We start from the raw sequence: 14,952 nt of genomic DNA on the forward strand, positions 1-14,952 counted from the left end.
TCCTACTTCATTATGCCATTGCAGGTTATAAAGTTGGGGGAAGAGAACAAAATACTTACAGCTGCAGACACTATTTGGGCAGAAATTCCCTTCAAAAGTGAATGTCGCATAACTGATCCATGGAGTGAAAAAGAATCAGGTAATTTCTTCTTTCTTAAAAAGAAAAAAAAAAGGAAAATGTTTAAGAATTGGAAAAAAAATTGAAGAGGCAGGGTCTTTAAAACTTTGAAAGAAGAAAAAATAAAAACGAGAAAAGCATAAAACACTGTATTACTTTGTTAGCTCTGGTTTGCAAAGAGGTATAAAATCTAACAGTCTCACGTTAGAATGTACTGAATCCACCCTGAGCCTCAGAGAAGCACAAGCAGGAAAATGAATAAAGCCACCATTTCTTTTTCACTGATTCAACCTGTTTCTTGCCCACCTTAAGAAATACAGCAAGAGGTTCTGCTACTCATCAGAAGGTTGCCTATAGAGCACCCCTGCTCGCATGTCTACATTACCTCTACCTGCCTTCCACCTTTGCCACCTTTCTTGCCCTCCTGTTGTCTATAACGACCCTCTCATTCTCCAACCAACTGCCTCAAATTCCCTACTCATTACTCATTCTCTGATGCTCCTTTCACTTAACCTACTCATCACTGTACAAAAAATAATTTAACTTTTACCAAACATTGAACACCTACCCTATGTGACTAAACGTATGCTCTGGGGATACAAAAATAAGAAGGTCAAAGCTCCTACTCTCAAGGACCTCATACCCTAGCTAGAGGGACTAATGAGTAACTCACTCTTAAATTAAAGGATAAATGTTAGAAAAGAAAAATAAATAAAGCACTACAGAAATGAAATGAAGAGTTTAATCCTGTTTATTAGGGAGCTATTAGGGAGAGCTATAGAAAAGAAAAGGCATCTGAGCTGGCCTTGATAGATAACTAGGAGTCTGTCAGACAACAAAAAAGCACAAGCAATAATATGAAGATGTAATGGCGCACAGTGTGTGGAGAATGTAAGTACACAAAAGGCATGGACCAGGAGGACAGGAGTGGGAGTGCTCAGAGATTATGTCAAAATGGTAAGCAGGGTTCAGACTGATGCCATGCAAAGCAGTTCTGACATTACTATGCAGGCAAAAAGAAGACACCACAGCTTTTAAGCAGGTAGTGACCAAATCATCCAAAACATTTACGTTATAATGGTTCCATACAAATTTTAGGATTGTTTTTTCTGTGAAAAAATTTGTTATTGAAATTTTGATAGGGATTGCACTGCATCTATACATGGCTGTGGGTAGTATGAACATTTTAATTAATCCATGAACATGGGATATCTTTCCATTTGTGTTTTTTAATTTCATTCATCAATTCTTATAATTTTCTGTGTACAGCTCGTTCACCTCCTTGTTCCTAAACTTATTCCTAAGTATTTTATTGCTTTTGATGCCACTGTAAATGAGATTTTTATTACTTTTTTATATATTTCATTGTTAGTTTATAGAAACACAACTGGTCCAAATCAAAGTAACCTTGAGAAAGAAGACCAAAGCTGGAGGCATCACACTTCCTGATTTCAAACTCTATTTCAAGCTACAGTAATCAAAACAGGATGGTACTGGCATTATAAAAGACACATAGATCAACGAACAAAACAGAGAGCCCAGAAATAACCACTTGCATATATTGTCAACTAATATTTGACAAAGGAGCCAAGAGCACTCAATGAGGAAAGAATATTCTCTCCAATAAATGGTGCTAGGAAAACTAGGTAATCACATGCAGAAGAATGAAACTGTACCCTTACCTTATACCACTCACAAAGATTAAACAGATTAAATACTTAAACATAAGACCTGAAACCACAAAGCTCTTAGAAAAAAACAAAGGGAAAAACCTCCTTGACAGTGGTACTGGCAGCAATTTTTTGGTTATGTATGGAACCAAAAACACAAGCAACAAAAGCAGATATACATATAATATATATAAATATATATAAATGGGACTACATCAAACTAAAAAGCTTCTGCACAGCTAAAGAAACAATCAAAACATGAAAAGGCAACCTATGGAATAGGAAAAAATATCTGCAAACCATTAACCCCATAAGGGGTGAATAACCAAAATATATAAAGAACACTTATAACTCAAGAGCAAAAAACGATCTGAGTAAAAAAATGCGCAGAGGACCTAAATAGGCATTTTTCCAAGGAACACAACAGATGGCCAACAGGTACATGAAAATGTGCTCAACATCACTAATCATCAGAGAAATGCATATGAAAACCACAATGAGATATCATCTCATATCCATTAGTATGGCTATTATCAAAAAAACAAAAGATAAGCATTTGTGAGGATACAGAGAAAAAGGAATCCCCAGACACTGTTGGTGGGAATGTAAATTGGTGCAGTCACTATGGAAAATAGCATGGAGGTCCCTCAAAAAATTAAAACTAGAACTACCATGTGATCCAGCAATCCCACTTCTGGGTTGTATATTCAAAGGAAACAAAATCACTATCTCAAAGAGATACCTGCACTCGTATGTTCATTGCAGCATTATGCAAAATAGCCAAGATACGGAAACAACCTAAGTTAAATGTCCGTCTACAGATGAATGGATACAGATGTGTACGCACATACATATACATACACACACACACACACACACACACACACACACACACACAATGGAATATTATTCAGCCATGAGAAAGAAGGAAATCCTGCCATTTGTGACAACATTGATGGACCTTGAGGGCATTATGCTACAAGAAATAAGTCAGACAGAGCAGGACAAATACTGTATGATCTCACTTATAGTGGAATTTTAAAAAGCCAAACTCACAGAAAGACAGACTAAAATAGTGACATCCAGGGGCAGAGGGAAATACAGAGATGCTGGTCAAAGGGTATAAACTTCCAGTTTTAATATGAGTAAGTTCTAGGGATCTAATATACAGCATGGTGACTATAACACCACTGTGTTATATACTTGAAAGTTGCTAAGAGAGTAGATCTTAGATGTTCTCACTGCAAAAACAAAAAACAGGCTAATTATGTGAGGTGATAAGTAACCCTTCTGTGGTAATCATTTCACAATATATACATATATCAAAGAATCACGCAGAGGGAAGACAGCAGAAGCAAGAAGAATTATAATCCTGCAGCCTGTGGAACAAAAACCACATTCACAGAAAGATAGACAAGATGAAAAGGCAGAGGGCTATGTACCAGATGAAGGAACAAGATAAAACTCCAGAAAAACAACTAAATGAAGTGGAGATAGGCAACCTTCCAGAAAAAGAATTCAGAATAATGATAGTGAAGATGATCCAGGACCTCAGAAAAAGAATGGAGGCAAAGATCGAGAAGATGCAAGAAATGTTTAACAAAGACCTAGAAGAATTAAAGAACAAACAAACAGAGATGAACAATACAATAACTGAAATGAAAACTACACTAGAAAGAATAGCAGAATAACTGAGGCAGAAGAACAAATAAGTGACCTGGAAGACAGAATGGTGGAATTCACTGCTGTGGAACAGAATAAAGAAAAAAGATGGAAAGAAATGAAGACAGCCTAAGAGACCTCTGGGACAACATTAAACACAACAACATTCACATTATAGGGGTCCCAGAAGGAGAAGGGAGAGAGAAAGGACCAGAGAAAGTATTTGAAGAGATTATAGTCGAAAACTTCCCTAACATGGGAAAGGAAATGGCCACCCAAGTCCAGGAAGCGCAGAGAGTCCCATACAGGATAAACCCAAGGAGAAAAATGCTGAGACACACAGTAATCAAACTGGCAAAAATTAAGGACAAAAAAAATTATTGAAAGCAGCAAGGGAAAAATGACAAATAACATACAAGGGAACTCCCATAAGGTTAACAGCTGATTTCTCAGCAGAAACTATACAAACCAGAAGGGAGTGGCATGATATACTTAAAGTGATGAAAGGGAAGAACCTACAACCAAGATTACTCTACCCGGCAAGGATCTCGTTCAGATTCGATGGAGAAATCAAAAGCTTTACAGACAAGCAAAAGCTAAGAGAATTCAGCACCACCAAACCAGCTCTACAACAAATGCTAAAGGAACTTCTCTAAGTGGGAAACACAAGAGAAGAAAAGTACCTACAATAACAAACCCAAAACAATTAAGAAAATGGTCATAGGAACGTACATATCGATAATTACCTTAAACGTGAATGGATTAAATGCTCCAACCAAAAGACACAGGCTTGCTGAATGGATACAAAAACAAGACCCATATATATACTGTCTATAAGAGACCCACTTCAGATGCAGGGACACTCAGACTGAAAGTAAGGGGATGGAAAAAGATATTTCATGCAAACGGAAATCAAAAGAAAGCTGGAGTAGCAATACTCATATCAGATAAAATAGACTTTAAAATAAAGAATGTTAAAAGAGACAAGGAAGGACACTACATAATGATCAGGGGATCAATCCAAGAAGAAGATATAACAATTATAAATATATATATGCACCCAACATAGGAGCACCTCAATACGTAAGGCAACTGCTAACAGCTATAAAAGAGGAAATTGACAGTAACCCAGTAATAGTGGGACAGTTTAACACCTCACTTACACCAATGGACAGATCATCCAAAATGAAAATAAATAAGGAAACAGAAGCTTTAAATGACACAATGGACCAGATAGATTTAATTGATATTTACAGGACATTGCATCCAAAAACAGCAGATTACACTTTCTTCTCAAGTGCGCACAGAACATTCTACGGGATAGATCACATCTTGGGTCACAAATCAAGCCTCAGTAAATTTAATAAAATTGAAATCATATCAAGCATCTTTTCTGACCACAACGTTATGAGATTAGAAATGAATTACAGGGAAAAAAACGTAAAAAACACAAACACATGGAAGCTAAACAATACATTACTAAATAACCAAGAGATCACTGAAGAAATCAAAGAGGAAATCAAAAAACACCTAGAGACAAATGACAATGAAAACATGATAATCCAAAACCTATGGGATGCAGCGAAAGCAGTTCTAAGAGGGAGGTGTATAGCTATACAAGTCTACCTCAAGAAACAAGAAAAATCTGAAATAAACAATCTAACCTTACACCTAAAGGAACTAGAAAAAGAAAAACAAACAAAACCCAAAGTTAGCAGAAGGAAAGAAATCATACAGATCAGAGGAGAAGTAAATGAAATAGAAACAAAGAAAACAATAGCAAAGATCAATAACCCTAAAAGCTGGTTCTTTGAGAAGGTAAACAAAATTGATAAACCATTAGCCAGACTCATCAAGAAAAAGAGGGCGAGTACTCAAATCAATAAAATTAGAAATGAAAAAGGAGAAGTTACAGATACCACAGAAATAAAAAGCATCCTAAGAGACTACTACAAGCAACTCTAGGCCAATAAAATGGACAACCTGGAAGAAATGGACACATTCTTAGAAAGGTATAACGCTCCAGGACTGAACCAGGAAAAAATAGAAAATATGAACAGACCAATCACAAGTAATGAAATTGAAACTGTAATTAAAAATCTTCCAACAAACAAAACTCCAGGACCAGATGGTTTCACAGGTGAATTCTATCAAACATTTAGGTAAGAGCTAACACCCATCCTTCTCAAACTCCTCCAAAGAATTGCAGAGGAAGGAACACTCCCAAACTCATTCCATGAGGCCACCATCACCCTGATACCAAAACCAGACAAAGATACTACAAAAAAAGAAAATTACAGACCAACATCACTGATGAATACAGATGCAAAAATCCTCAACAAAATACTAGCAAAGAGAATCCAACAACACGTTAAAAGGATCATACACCATGTTCAAGTGGGATTTATCCCAGGGATGCAAGGATTCTTCAATATACGCAAATCAATCGATGTGATACACCATATTAACAAATTGAAGAATAAAAACCATATGATCATCTCAATAGATGCAGAAAAAGCTTTTGACAAAATTCAACACCCATTTATGACAAAAACTCTCCAGAAAGTGGGCATAGGGGGAAACCTACCTCAACATAATAAAGGCCATATATGACAAACCCACAGCAAACATCATTCTCAATGGTGAAAAACTGAAAGCATTTCCTCTAAGATCAGGAACAAGACAAGGATGTCCACTCTCGCCACGATTATTCAACATAGTTTTGGAAGTCCTAGCCACCACAATCAGAGAAGAAAAAGAAATAAAAGGAATACAAATTGGAAAAGAAGACGTTAAACTGTCACTGTTTGCAGATGACATGATACTATACATAGAGAATCCTGAAGATGCCACCAGAAAACTACTGGAGCTAATCAATGAAGTTGGTAAAGTAGCATGATACAAAACTGATGCATAGAAATCTCTTGCATTCCAATACAATAATGATGAAAAATCTGAAAGAGAAATTAAGGAAACACTCCCATATACCATTACTACAAAAAGAATAAAACACCTAGGAATAAACCTACCTAGGGAGACAAAAGAGCTGTATGCAGAAAACTATAAGACAGTGATGAAAGAAATTAAAGATGATACCAACAGATGGAGAGATACACCATGTTCTTGGATTGGAAGAATCAATATTGTGAAAATGACTATACTACCCAAAGCAATCTACAGATTCAATGCAATCTCTATCAAATTACCAATGCCATATTTTACAGAACTAGAACAAAATATCTTAAAATTTGTATGGAGACACAAAAGTCCCCGAATAGACAAAGCAGTCTTGAGGGAAAAAAACGGAGCTGAAGGAATCAGACTCCCTGACTTCAGACTATACTACAAAGCTACAGTAATCAAGACAATATGGTACTGGCACAAAAACAGAAACATAGATCCATGGAACAAGATAGAAGGCCCAGAGATAAACCCACACACCTACAGTCAACTAATCTATGACAAAGGAGGCAAGGATATATAATTGAGAAAAGACAGTCTCTTCAGTAAGTGGTGCTGGGAAAACTGGACAGCTACATGTAAAAGAATGAAATTAGAACACTCCCTAACACCATACACAAAAATAAACTCAAAATGGAATAGAGACCTAAATGTAAGACCGGACACTATAAAACTCTTAGAGGAAAACATAGGAAGAACACTCTTTGACATAAATCACAGCAAGATCTTTTTTGATCCACCTCCTAGAGTAATGGAAATAAAAACAAAAATAAACAAATGGGACCTAACGAAACTTCAAAGCTTTTGCACAGCAAAGGAAACCATAAACAAGACGAAAAGACAACCCTCAGAATGGGAGAAAATATTTGCAAATGAAGCAACTGACAAAGGATGAATCTCCAAAATATATAAATAGCTCATGCAGTTCAATATTAAAAAAATGAACAACCCAATCCAAAAATGAGCAGAAGACCTAAATAGACATTTCTCCAAAGAAGACCTACAGATGGCCAAGAAGCACATGAAGAGCTGCTCAACATCACTAATTATTAGAGAAATGCAAATCAAAACTACAATGAGGTATCACCTCACACCAGTTAGAATGGGCATCATCAGAAAATCTACAAACAACAAATGGGTGTGGAGAAAAGGGAACCCTCTTGCACTGTTGGTGGGAATGTAAATTGATACAGCCAGTATGGAGGTTCCTTAGAAAACCAAAAATAGAACTACCATATGATCCAGCAATCCCACTACTGGGCATATACCCAGAAAAAAATATAATTCAAAAAGACACATGCACCCCAATGTTCACTGCAGCACCATTTACAATAGCCAGGTCATGGAAGCAACCTAAATGCCCATCGACAGACAAATGGATAAAGAAGATGTGGTACATATATACAATGGAGTATTACTCAGCCATAAAAAGGAACGAAATTGGGTCATTTGTTGAGACGTGGATGGATCTAGAGACTGTCATACAGAGTGAAGTAAGTCAGAAAGAGAAAAACAAATATCGTATATTAACGCATGTATGTGGAGCCTAGAAATATGGTACAGATGAACCGGTTTGCAGGGCAGAAATTGAGACACAGATGTAGGGAACAAACGTATGGACACCAAGCGGGGAAAGCCACGGTGGGTGGGGGTGGTGGTGTGATGAATTCGGCAATTGAGATTGATACGTATACACTTATGTGCATAAAATTGCTGACTAATAAGAACCTGCTGTATAAAAAGATAAATAAAATAAAATTTAAAAATTAAAAAAAAGAATCACATTGTATACCTTAAATCTACACAATACTGCATGTCAATTATATCTCAATAAAGCTGAAAAAATTTAAGTTATTTATTTGTAGAAGAAAGTGATGAACAGGTTAATATATCCAACCATGGCCCCTATCCCACAAGAGTTGACAACCTAAAGAAGACAGCACTGACACAGGCAAAATTTAAGAAGTCGAGGAAAAATACACCAACAACTTAGCCACATTAAAGTTACACATGAATTCAATAAAGTATTTACATTATGCTTCCTCCACTTCTCTTTCCTTTTCATATGCTCTCCAAGAATTTGGAAGGTGAAAAGCAGCCAAAATGAAGTTATATAGGGTTAGAAGTCCTTTTCCCAAATCTTTAATCATCTTTGTGACTCTCCTCTGAACCCATTTCAAGGGAATGCAGAAACACTGGAGCTGTCCTTAGAGAGCAGGAGGAAGGTGGTGGAGGGCGGAGTGAGGGAACAGAAAGGTGGTGAGGTAAACCAAGCCTCACATTTCCACCACAGACACTGTACCAAGTGTGATGTGTGCACCCTCTAAGGGCTCTCCTGCTTCTGGGTGTCCCTGGCTATTATTATAGCTTCCTACTCGGTGTACAGAAGACAGTCGTCATGTCATCCAACTTTTTATCCTCTCCCCTCAACAGTGCCTAAATATTCAGGATCTAGCAAGCATTTTATTTCCACCTGAGTGGGCCTTCTACTTCCTATGCAGAGCTTCAGCAGGCCATACTGTATGCAAGTGTGATTTAAATGAATGCTTAACCAGAGAGCCCAGAAAGAAACCCACACACCTACGGTCAATTAATCTTCGACAAAGGAGGCAAGAATATAAAACAGGAAAAAGACAGTCTCTTCAGCTATTGGTGCTGACAAAGTTGGACAGGTGCATGTAAATCAACGAAGTTAGAACACACCCTCTCATCATGCACAAAAATAAACTCAAAATGGCTTAAAGACTTAAACATAAGACATGACACCATAAAACTCCTAGAAGAGAATATAGGCAAAACATTCTCTGAGATAAATCATACCAGTGTTTTCTTAGGTCAGTCTCCCAAGGCAACAGAAATAAAAACAAAAGTAAACAAATGGGACCTAATCAAACTTACAAGCTTTTGCACAGCAAAGGAAACCATAAACAAAACGAAAAGAATGGGAGAAAATATTTGCAAATGATGCACCCAACAAGGGCTTAATTTCCAAAATATACAAACAGCTTATACAACACAACAACAAAAAAACAAACAACCCAATTGAAAAACGGGCAGAAGACCTAAATAGACATTTCTCCAAAGAAGACTTAAAGATGGCCAGTAGGCACATGAAATGATGCTCAACATTGCTAATTATTAGAGAAATGCAAGTCAAAACCACAATGAGATACCAACCCACACTGGTCAGAATGGCCATCATTAAAAAGTCTACAAATAACAAATACTGGAGAGGGTGTGGAGAAAAGGGAACCCTCCTACACTGTTAGTGGGAATGTAAGCTGGTGCAGCCACTATGGAAAACAGTATGGAGGTTCCTCAGGAAACTAAAAACAGAATTACCATATGATCTAGCAATCCCACTCCTGGGCATATATCTGAACAAAAGTATAATTCAAAAAGATACATGCACCCCTATGTTCATAGCAGCACTATTCACAATAGCCAAGACATGGAAACAACCTAGATGTCCATCGACAGATGAATGGATAAAGAAGATGTGGTACATATATACAATGGAATACTACTCAACCATAAAAAAGAATGAAATAATGCCATTTGCAGCAACATGGGTGTAACCAGAGATTATCAATACTAAGTAAGTCAGAAAGAGAAAGACAAATACCATATGATATCACCTTTATGTGGAATCTAAAATATGGCACAAATGAACCTATCTATGAAACAGAAAGAGATGCAGACATAGAGAACAGACCTGTGGTTGCTTGGCAGGGGCGGGGAATGAACTGGGAGTTTGGGGTTAGTAGATGGAAACTATTACATATAGAATGGATAAACAGGTTCTACTGTAGAGCACAGGGAACTATATTCAATATCATGGGATAAACCATAATGGAAAAGAATATGAAAAAGAATGTCTATATATGTATAACTAAGTCACTTTGCTGTACAACAGAAATTAACACAACATTGTAAATCAACTATATTTCAATTTAAAAAAAGAAGAAAAAAATAAAAGGATATTTACCTTTTTAAGTTGGTCCTGTCGCCACTATCTGAGCTTGCCACAGACGAAGTATCATAGGAGTGAGAATCAATAGTATCAATATTTAACAATGTAGGATCTTCAAGAACAAAAGAATCATCTTCATCATCAGTCTAAATTAGAAGAACATGGATAAATAAATTCAAAATTCCAAATACTCTATAAGTCAAATAGGCGTTAATGGGTTTCTCCAAAACACTCATATGCTTATTCTGTTTTTCACCCATTTTTCACGCATTGCTGTTGACCAGAGAGGCATAGTACAGAATTAAATTTCAACTCTAGTTATCTCTCCCTACAAAGAGTTCACTCCAAAAATTTCTTTCTTGTAGCTGGAAGAAGTAGGAGCAGTTATGCAGATTATTGTTAGTTGCCAAATATTTCTTAAAATTCAAACGTGTATAGATGCTTTACTAGTTAACTAACAGCCAATGGCTAATTGAAGAAAATAAATACCACCTGACTATAGATAGTTTACCTTAAGAAATATGACAAGCAGACAGAAGAAAGGCATTCTGGGTTGGAAACAGCATGTGCAAACACAGTAATGTCATAATATGAATTTTGCCCATGAAAAAGGAAGTAGTCTAAAATGAATGGAGTATTTGAGTAGGAGTTGGAGGTGATCCTAGAAAGATAAGCTGGGATCCAAACTGTAAAAGTCTTATATTCCATTAAGCTAGGCGATAGGAGGGCCCTATTTGTCCACCACTGTAACCCTAGTGCCTAGTACGATGCCTGACACATAATCAGTACTCATTTACTTAATAAATTAATGTACTATATATAGTAGGCAGTGGGAAGGCAACTGAGATCTTTAAAAAATGTACACATGATGGGAACCATGCTTTAGAAAGATAAATGGGGCAGTATGAAGATGGATGAGGGTAGAGGGAGAGACAGGTAGGGAGACTAATAAGAACCAGCAAGATGGCTATTGCAATGTCAAGGAAAGACAGGAGAGTTCAGTCTAGGAATGCAGCAGAAGGGGTCAAGAGAAGGAATAAGGAAAGAGACATTACTGAGGTAAAATCCAAAATTCCTGGTTACCATTTAAACAGTGTGTTTTGAGGGGTTGGGGGGGTTAAGAAAGAAGTCAAAGAAGATTCCAAGGTTTCCAGCTTGAGCACCTAGCAAAAGGTGATACTACTAACTGAGATAAGAAAGCAAAAAGAATAGCAGATAAAGCAGAATGAGTTTAGCTTTGAACAAACTGATTCTGGGCAACAGACATTAAAGAAAAAAGTTCTGATCTTACCTCCTCTTTCAGCTGGACTACCTTCTGCCTTATCATTTCCATTCATATTCTTAAGAGAGCAGAGCAGTCCATACTCATTACCTCCACTTTCTCCACCCATTACCAGCTACTGACTACTACTCTTGCTGAAGTTACTAGTCAAATCCACCAGCCTATTTTCCGTTAGCATGCTCTTGTCCTGTACGCATCACTTAACACTACTGGCCATGCCCCACTTCTTGAAACTTTCTCTTCCCTTGGTTTCCAATACATCTCTTTGCTACTCCTCCAACTTATGTGGCCTCTTCTATCAGTCATGTTCTCTACTTGTCCTCAGCCCAACCTTTAAGTGGTGTTGTTCCCCAGGATTATATTCTTGTCTCTTCCTACTTCACACACTTCCTACATGAACAAGCTAATGCATACTTATAGTTTCAAGTATGATGTCATGCTAATGACTCCATGCTAATGTCATGCTAATGTATCTTTAGTACCAACATTTCTCTTGCAGTTTAGGCCATATTTCTGACTGGTTTTCAGATATCTCCACACACAAGATTGCTAAGAACAGGATGAGGGTTAGCAAGGAGCTACTGTGTTACTTGAGAGCTGTACAAGAATGGAAGGACTGCCATAAGGAAAGGTAACAGAAACAATTCATAAATAAGAACTGCAGCACCAAGGTCTTAAGCAAGAGAATCAATCAGGATCTTATCTGATTTTCTTAAGCAGCCAGAGACATAATTAAAGAAAACAGATTAGCTAAATTAAGCCAGGGTTGAGGCTTACAGGATAAGTGGGGGGAAAAAAATGAGGAAGAGAATTGAGGGTATCAATAAGGCTGAATTTAAAATTACTAGCTACACAGTAGAGCTATCAATTCTCACAAATTGATGTGTAAAATCTACATAAGCCTATCAAACTTCAGCTGGGGTGTATGTGTGTGTGTGTAAACTAGTAAAGAGATTCTCAAACTTACATGGAAATGAAAAAGACCAAGAATAAGCAAGGCAATCTTGAAGAACAACAAAGCTGGAAGATTTGAAACTGCTAGATATCAAGACCTATTATAAAGGTTCAGACATCAGAGTGTGCTATTGGGGCAAGTATAGAAAGACCCATGAAATCACACCAACACATATATGATCACCTGATTTAAAACAGAAGTGACACCGCAGAAAAGAATGGTGCTCAGTAAGTGCTGCTGCCTCATACCGCACACCATCACACACAAAAATTTCAGATTAATTGCAGATCTAATGTGAAAGGCAGAACAATGACGATTTTAAAACAAAATATGATAGCATCATCATGACTTTGGAATCTGCAAAATTTTCTTCAACTGGACGCATCAAAAAACTAATCATAATGGAAAAATTTAATAAGCTGAACTACTACTAAGAACTTCTGCTCATCAAAAGAAACCATTGAGAGTGAAAAAGTAACCCACAGAATGGAAGAAGATATTTGCGATACATATATCTAATAAAAACTTATATCCATCAAATATAAAGAACTCTTATAAATAAGTTTTTTAAAAATCAATTGAATAGAAAAGTGGGCGAAAGACATGAAAAAGCAATTCACAAAAGAGATATCCAAATGGCCAGAACATACGAAGGTACCCCAACTTCATCAGTCTTCAGGGAAATTCAGATTAAAACTATGATGTGATATCACTACACACCTACAAGTATGAATGGCTAAAGTGAAAAAGAGAGAAAAATTCAGAAGTCGATGAGGATATGGTAACCAGAACTTCCATATATTGCTGTAGGAAGTATATATTATCACAACCACTTTGAGGAACCTGTGGCAGTATCAACCAAAGCTGAACATGCCCATACCTGGTGACCTAGCAATTCTACTCTTAGGTACATACCCAGCAGAAATGTGTGTGTGAGTGCGTGTGTATGTATGTGTACACATGTGTGTATGTATCTAAAGATATGAATAAGGATATTCACAGCAGCACTCTTCATAGCAGCCAGAAACCAGATATTATAAAACTGTCCATAAACAGTTGAATGAATAAATAATGGTATATAACAAAGAATTTTATACAACAATGGGAATGGATGAACAATTGCATGCAGCAAAAATATGAATAAATCTAAAAACACAATATCAAGGGAAGTAAGTCAGATGCACAAAAGCACATACTGTATAATTCCATTTATATGAAGTTCAAAGCAGCCAAGGCAGTCAATGCCGGTAGAAGTCAGGATAGTGATTATCCTGGTTGGGTACTGAAGGAGCACGAGAGGAGCTTCTGGGGTGCTAGTAATGTTTCATTTCTTCATCTGGACTCTGGTTACACAGAGCATTCTGTTTGTGAAAATTCACCAAGCAGTACACTTACGACCTGTGCACTTTTTCTATATGTATGTTGTACCTCAATTAAAAGTTCAAAAGAAATTTCTGGCTGCACAATCCAACAGTAGAACTGAAGTGAAGCCAGGGCTACTCTCAGACACTGGGAGACTAAGAAGGATCAAGAGACTTGGTCCTGAAGAGGTCAAAGAGCATGTTTAATGGAGGTAAGAGAACGTGGGGGTAGGGGGAGGATTGTTAGGATTAGAGAACAAAATTTCAAAATTAAAAACCTCAGAAGTAGCATAGTTTCAAAGGACGGCAAGGCCTAGTAACATTATTTCATGCCCTAAATTCTGAGATTTAGGATGTCTCAGTCATCTCTTTCTGTAAAATATCTTGGATGTACACTTCTTCCTAGCACCTCGTCAGGATGATATTAACGAACTTCATAGAATATATGCACCCACGTATCCTGAAGTAAGTGCTTATTTATTTACACTTTCTACTTCTGTCTTTTTCTTCTTTCTTAAAATCATTTTCTTTCATACTTCTTCCCCCTTTTTCTCTTCATAACATTCTACAACTTAAATTATTTTTACTTTCACTTATTCCCTTGCCTCGCTCCCTGGTGGTATGAAAGCTGGCCAATTTCCAGTCCTATTTCTCTCTCAAAGTCAGAGACTGTCATGCAGCACTTTATAATCCCAGCATCTAACACTATGACCCAAATACACAAGGCACCCAAATTACTATTGAGGATGATAACAGTATTATCCTCTCAGTAAACCACTAATGACTATACTTGCTGTTACTAGTAGATAAGTAAATATTGCAAAGACAGTTTTCCTTCATTATGAACTACAGTCTCATTCATGAGCATTATTTTCTTTGCCATTATTATATAAAGATGTACAAATAGGGCTTTGTACACAGTTCTCTAAGATTATGTTTATTCTTCACTTAGTAACTGAAATAATATGTG

The 14,952-nt window shown here is 36.9% G+C and overlaps 1 protein-coding gene across 1 annotated transcript in view; it reads right to left on the bottom strand.

Annotated features, from left to right (window-relative positions):
* The window catches only part of VPS8 (VPS8 subunit of CORVET complex), a 305,525-nt gene that overhangs the window by 280,521 nt on the left and 10,052 nt on the right, over positions 1–14,952 (bottom strand). Inside the window, exons 4-5 of the mRNA XM_082840463.1 lie at positions 10,400–10,530; positions 60–153 (exon numbers count right to left, since the gene is read on the bottom strand). Coding sequence (XP_082696589.1) covers positions 60–153; positions 10,400–10,530 — 225 coding nt within the window. The remainder of the gene's footprint in view (positions 1–59; positions 154–10,399; positions 10,531–14,952) is intronic.

The sequence above is a fragment of the Leucopleurus acutus genome, assembly GCF_964270905.1.
Source record: "Leucopleurus acutus genome assembly, chromosome: 5".
Lineage (NCBI taxonomy): Eukaryota > Metazoa > Chordata > Mammalia > Artiodactyla > Delphinidae > Leucopleurus > Leucopleurus acutus.